This window comes from Montipora capricornis, chromosome 12 (genome assembly GCF_036669925.1).
Source record: "Montipora capricornis isolate CH-2021 chromosome 12, ASM3666992v2, whole genome shotgun sequence".
In the NCBI taxonomy this organism is placed as follows: Eukaryota; Metazoa; Cnidaria; class Anthozoa; order Scleractinia; family Acroporidae; genus Montipora; species Montipora capricornis.
Window position 1 is genome coordinate 15,557,540 of NC_090894.1, and position 6,868 is coordinate 15,564,407.

Sequence of the window (6,868 nt, forward strand, 5' to 3'; positions counted from 1 at the left end):
GACTTTTACCGACACGGAAAAAAATAAAACGACGAAACGCTACGCAGATTCCGACTCGGTTTAGCAACCCAGTAATAATGAACGATGAGAAAAGGAGTAAAGGGTTTACAGTCCTAATCTTGATCTAAGAAGATTAAAAACGCTTCCCCTTTCAATGATCCTTCAAAAAAATGTATCACAATCGTAGAAAAATACTCACTCCGTCATTTACCGCCATAAAGAGCGAATTATTCAAGAAAAAAAGATTACAACAAAATTGCTCCAGAAATAACATTTTATTTCCGTTACAAAAAAGCAAATCTATGTACAAACCATGTTGCTAATCTTCTTATCGTTGTAACTAATTCAGAAACATAAACTTGATAAAGAGTTATTCGAAGGTGACCGAGGGTAGAATCAGCATGGATTCTTACCCAGTCCGCCCATCCACGACACTCCTGCAGTCTTTGTTCGGTTACAGCGCGAATGCAACAGCGAGACATGGTAACAAAGGAACAGGAAGTGGCTCTTGTCTTGAGCCTAAAGTCTATACTCCGTAACAAGTCATTTGTTTTTAGTAATAGCAACAACTGTCGTGGTACTCGGTTTAGAAGTTCCGTGATCTCTGTGACATAAGTTGCAGCGTTCACTCGGATAAGTTCTGCCTGCAAATGAGATTCAAAGAACTAAAAACGTGACGCCAGATTTTCAAGTCAATGTCATAAAACTGCGTCCCTCCCAGCGGACAATCCGCTCTCTCTTCAGACAATGTTCCTAATCCCGCACAAAAGCCAACCATACAGAAGCTAACACCAAATCATCACTAAATGAAGAGCTTAGACGTAACCACAAAGGGAGGAACAATCTCTTCATCTTGCGCTCTGTTAGTATATATAGTATACATCATATATGAAACACATAACTGAACTGTGGAATCAAGCATCGTAGCTACGAACCGGCGTTACTTAAGCAGCAACGAAATGAAAGCCTGAAATATTCAAGCTTCAACGGAATTTGAATCCAGGATAGGGGCACCCAATGACTGAATGTCTTGAAATTTGTCAGAATTACCTAAAATAGTTTGCACCATGCTTTAACTGAAAAATCGTTTAAGTGAGTTTGCAGCTGCCCTACAAAATATTTATATGTTCGGGTGTTCTAGGGGAACTTCAGGCCTGTAGAAATTTCTATGTGGCTTTTTCGCCTCGTCCAAAAGTTACATCGTGAAAGGTGGAATCGTGAAGGTTTACATTTCGTAGTCGTCCTTTCCCACCCTCCCCCCTCCCCCGAAAATTTTAGGGGACGTTTGCTAAAATATGATTCTCAAACAAGGTTTGGCGAAAATGAAATTTTAAGCTTTTTCCAATATTACAGTTGACTCTTACCAGAAACCCATAAGGGTTGAAACGTGTAACGCGCGTTCAAAGCTTCCGAATATTCAGTGCTAAGTACCATATTTGGAAACCCCTCGTTCCAGATAATTTCGCGCGAGAACATTGGTGGTATTGCGTCACGGTGTTTTTGCGAACTGATTGGTTGAATGTTTCTCTCTTGTTGTTCCAAATATGGTACTTAGCAAATTGAATATTCAGAAGCTTGTTTCCCAGCACACAAGGGGCCGTCACACGTTTCAACCCTTATGGGTTTCTGATCTTACTCACATCAGAAAAATTAGCACTCTTCAGACCCTTCACTTCTTTTTCCGAAATTTAGGAAACATGTTCAGAAAAATGTCCAAAATCGTAGTGAGCCTCGTAAGTCTGAGTTAGAACATTCAAAAATCCTTGCAAACAGATATTTACCGATATTACTCGCTGGTTGCCCCTGCCACAACATATATGATACCGGTGCACTCCTCTGCCAATTAAATTATCGCGCTAACTGGGAGCTGGAGCCCGTTTCTCAAGAGTCCCGAAACTTTTCGAGCCTTGGGCCCGTTTCTCGAAAGTCCCGAAACTTTGCGGGCCATTTTCGGGTGTCACAATTCCTTTTGCATCTTAAGAACGAAGAGGATTTAAGTCGTCAAACTTCACAGTCCTTTTTCTTTTTGCTACCTTAAAGTCATGTTAAAAGATCAGCTTTCCAAAACAAGCGGTTAGTATTTTCACAAATGGCTTTTCGGACCCGAAAAGTTTTCGGGACTTTCGAGAAACGGGCCCCTTTTTCGGGTGTAACAATTCCCTCTGTTTCTTAAGTGCACCTAACAGGTCTCAAAGTATGTTCTGATTGATTGATAGGGCAAATTAAAAATTTAAATCTAGAGAAGAAAAGGTAAATATACATTTGATATATAACTTCTGCAAAATTAAATATTTTGACCTTAGGTGCACTTTTAAGAACAGAGAAGTTTAAACTGAGTTGTCAAATGTCGCAGTCATTTTGCTTTTTGTTAAAAACATGTTAAAAGACCAGCTTATGAAACAAACGTCATATTTAGGGTCACTGGTTTACAAAAGTTGGAAACTGACCAAAATAATGCCAAATTCTCTCAGATTACTTAACCATTACATCCTTAGCAACACACCCCCAAAAAAAACATCAGTAGGCCCTTAATGCATTGCTATTTCCATGGAGACCATAAGCGTGCGAGGTCTCAACAACGTTGGCAGAGCTTTGCAGACGGATCCAATAGTGTTGCGCTATGCTTCGGAGGCAATTATGGAACAAAAGAAATGTTGGGACTCCCAACAAAATGCAAGAACATGCAACAGGGTGTGCAAAAGGAGGCAACAAGTAACACCCAACAATGTTGGAACAATGTTGGCCAACAATGGTGCATCCATTTGCACGGGGCTACAGCAATATAAAATAATGTATTAGTATCACCCAACTAGTGGACTAATGCAAATCCTGCATTTTGATTGGCTACACTACTAGAGGACTAAATAATAGTCCTCGAGTAGCGAAAAGCGTGACGCTTTCTTTACTTTTATTCCCAAATAAATATTTCTTTAACTTGCATTTGCTAACTTTATTATTGCCTTTTCTATCTGACTAGTTGGGTGATACTAAAACAATTAGACTCTTCGCCCTAAAGGGCCACAGGTCAATAGCCCATTAGGCTTCGCCTCATGGGCTATTGACCCGTAGCCTGCAAGGGCTATGGGTCTAATTGTTAAATAGTGTCAGTGCAGTTCCCTTCCGGTTGTCCATGGTTCAAAAACGTTCCATGCTTAATAACTCCCCAATGAAAGCAACAACGCATCCCCTCCCAGCATACCTCATCATCAGTGATGGGTCCCTGATCAATTCCAGTTGTTATCACATCCCATGATCTTGCTGTCAGTATGCAGGCCAGCAGGCCATACATCTCCTTAACTCCCAATGCTTCACTGCTTTGCTTAATGCCTTCCAAGTCAGCATTGATTAGCGACTGCCACATCTTGCAATACTGAACCCGAAAATCATGCGAGAGTGTCTACATGTAGAAAAAGAAAAATCACACCAATCTACTAATTTCCTGGAATGCAAGTAATGTGGTGTGTGCCGATTCCAAAGTAACGTCATGAAATGAAAGTTAAGAGGAAACTGCTGAAAAACCAACCAAAATTACCCCTATAACAAATTTATATTCTTTAACTATAAGGTAAGCATAGCCCAACAATTATTGTCCTAGGCATTTCATGTTTCTCATAGATGTGCTATAATCAGTATGTCAACTATGAATTTAGGTTACCTGTCAGGTAGAAAAAACATTTTGTGTTCTACAGGGCTACAATCACTTACAGTAGGTGATCGTACTTCATTACAAAGGTTGCCATTTACTGAAGAGATAGCGTCCACTTAAGAAACATTACCTGATACAAGCCGTGGTCTAAGAAGACAATCTCTACTCCAAGCTTGGGGTTGCGGCGCACTAAAATGTTGCCTGGATGAGGATCACAGTGCACATAGCCATTGACAAATATCATCTCACTGTAAAGGATACCAAGCTTCTGTGCAACCTGAAGTAAATGTGACACTGTGCTAAAAACATCCAAAATGGGTTCGACAAGACAAGAGGCCGACCAAAGTCGAAGGCAACCTGAAGGCTCCTTTTTCTTCAGCTTCTACTGTAAATTACGGCCGGGGTGGATGCTACTCCAATCCCGTTGCATGCACAAGCACAACTTGTTCCCAGTAATATTGGTACTCATTTACCTACCACAAATGGATAGAAAGCTGAGTGAACTTTGGAGTACACAAGCTGGGATTCAAACCCGGAGCGCTGAGATGCAGTTCGCAAGCGATATGCACTAATTGAAAGGGTATAAATAATCAACTATTTCATGATTTATTAATATAATACTGTTTTTTTTCATACATGTACATGCACTAAGTTGCACACTTAAGTAAACAGTAATTTAGATATACTGATAAATTCCCTATGTCGAGGATTCATACTGATTTATCCCCTCGACTGATGCCTTCTTGGTGATCATTCAACGAACAACTTATGTTCTTTAGGAAGGCTGTTCAATCTGGATTGGACCCCATCTTCATTCTCAAACCTTTTTTCAAAGAACGTTTCTCTTAATGCATTTCTGGGATGTTCATATGGAAAAAATATAAAATAACTAAGATAAACACATGTACTGTACATGTACCTCAAACATCAGTTTCGAGGTATATTGTTGAGCCTATGGCCGTTAGATAAACGTAGCTTAAACCTGCATCCTCAGTGGTATTGGTGCACAGACAAGGTTCATTTTGTTCGTACACTTTCCAGACCAAAATTCAAGGACTTTTCAAGGACTTTCAAGGGACAAATTTCGAGATTTCAAGGATCTCTTTTTCATTTACATCGAAGAATTTACTCAGGGAAATAGTCTAACAATACAATTCTTGCTCATTTTCCATAACATACATGCGTGAAAATAAATTATAATGCAAAGGCACTGGTAACCATTTTCGACCCCACAGCTCTTCGCATTTGACTGACATGACTTAAGTGGCTGATTATTTTCACTGAAGTTTTCAAAGATTAAAAATGCGAGTCAGAAAAAATTCAAGGGCTTTAAAGGGTTTTCAAGACATGTACGAACCCTGATAGAGCAGTTTTCAATTGAGTGCCGAAAAACAAATACCAAAGTAATTACTTCGACCAATCAGAGCAGGTGCAAACAGAAGAATGAACTAATCCAAATTTGTAGCAATTCCATTTAACTTGCTCAAAGCACGAGAAAAATTGGGTGTGCAAGTCACGATCGGTTTTGGTTTCCTGCTCATTGGATGATAAACTGGTGTGAGTCATTTTTAAACCAATCACTAGGTGTAGCAATAATTGCAACTGCATAATTACTTTCGAAAGTTATTTCAAAACCGCTCTATCTTAACTAATAGAATTACAATGTCATGTTACTATTGTATTTCTTTTACAGAAGAAACTCAAAATTTCTTTCATGGCCACAATACCTCATTTTTCAAACAACATTCCACAACAGGTTATATCTGGAAGGAGTGAACAAAAAAATGCTTCATTTTCACACTTGCCTCGTCAGATGATATCCGGTGATTTTGCATATAAGGCAGATCATCTACTTTTCCGCCATCACAGAATTCCATGGTTAATACTCGCTTGGTTGAATACTTCCAGTAAATCTCAGGGATCTTGGAGAAAAGAGATGAAACCCTGACAAACGTCCTTCACTTCCATATGAAAATCCCATAAAATGATATTATTATATAAGTCAGATATCAATACTCTCAACAGTCCCCTGGCATGTTTCCAAACTAATTTGCAGAATCAACATCAAATTTAATTTTAAGTAATGGTCCGGCTAAAAAGCAGGCAGAAAAACAATAGCCCGCGGCAATAGCGTCGGTTAGTTAAAATGTGCCAACATTTTTAATCAAATTAAGTTCGGCTGTTCCCATTGGTGTAAGCAGCTAAAAGCGCGAAATTTGAATTTCAATGAAAAATGTAATCGACTTGCCGTCTAAAAAATTAGATTCTGTTTCGTAGAACAAATCATTATGCCTTCAAAAACTATGTTTGTAAATATCGTCAAGATTCTATGCGCCATTTGCCGATTGGCGAATGGCGCATAGAACAATGCCCAAATTTGGCCGAGAGACAGAGATCAAGGGCATGGGGAAGAAGAAATCCAAAAAAGGCTTTTTTTTCATTTTTTTCTCATCTTTTTTCGACATTTTCCGATATTAGCCAATCAGATGCCTCGATTGGAGCAGCAGCTTCTAAGTACTTTTGCCGCTGGGCTGCCTGCTTCTTAGCCGGACCATTACTTAATGAACACACTACCTTAACAAAAGGAAATTTCTTGACAAAGTGCATTATCTTCACAGCATTCCACCCTTCACGCTCAAAATCCAGTTCAAGTGGAAGATGTTTCTTTGACTCCTCAACAAGCCACTGAAACTTAAACTCTGGAAACAACCAGGACACCACATGATACAGAATCTGGGAAAGTTAAAGAAAAATGGCAATTATTACACATGTACATACTGCAGCTACTCCAGAACAACTTTCCCTTTGGACATGTCCTGCTGTTTAAGACACTTCGTCTTTTGATGAGTTTTAATTGAAATTTTCTTAGCTTAAAGCAATCTTTTTGTTCCACACACACTTGATAATTTAGCAAATAGTATTTTGAAACCAATACACATGTATTAGCATCAAACAAGTGATAAAATTGCGACTTCTGGTTATCATCTCTATGACTTACGTCTTAGTTCCCTATTTGCCCTGTACACTCACTTCAAGGGTTTTCATGTCAACTGCAGCATGACTTTGAACATCCCTGTGTTGTACTTTCACTGCTACAATGCGGCCATCATGCAATGTTGCCTTGTGAACTTGGGCAAGGGATGCAGCCCCAATAGGTACGTCTTCAAAACTTGCAAACACATCCTCCACTTTACAATTAAGTTCCTCTTGGAGAACAAATTG

General features: G+C 39.2%; 1 protein-coding gene across 1 annotated transcript in view; it reads right to left on the reverse strand.

The window, feature by feature from the left end:
• Nucleotides 1-256: 256 nt before the first annotated feature.
• LOC138026266 (aarF domain-containing protein kinase 1-like) overlaps nt 257-6,868 on the reverse strand; it is a 9,494-nt gene continuing 2,882 nt past the window's right edge. The window contains exons 3-8 of the mRNA XM_068873538.1: nt 6,677-6,868; nt 6,221-6,379; nt 5,452-5,568; nt 3,777-3,923; nt 3,200-3,397; nt 257-644 (exon numbers count right to left, since the gene is read on the reverse strand). The exon at nt 6,677-6,868 is cut by the window's right edge and continues 171 nt beyond it. Coding sequence (XP_068729639.1) covers nt 285-644; nt 3,200-3,397; nt 3,777-3,923; nt 5,452-5,568; nt 6,221-6,379; nt 6,677-6,868 — 1,173 coding nt within the window. The 3' untranslated portion in view covers nt 257-284. The remainder of the gene's footprint in view (nt 645-3,199; nt 3,398-3,776; nt 3,924-5,451; nt 5,569-6,220; nt 6,380-6,676) is intronic.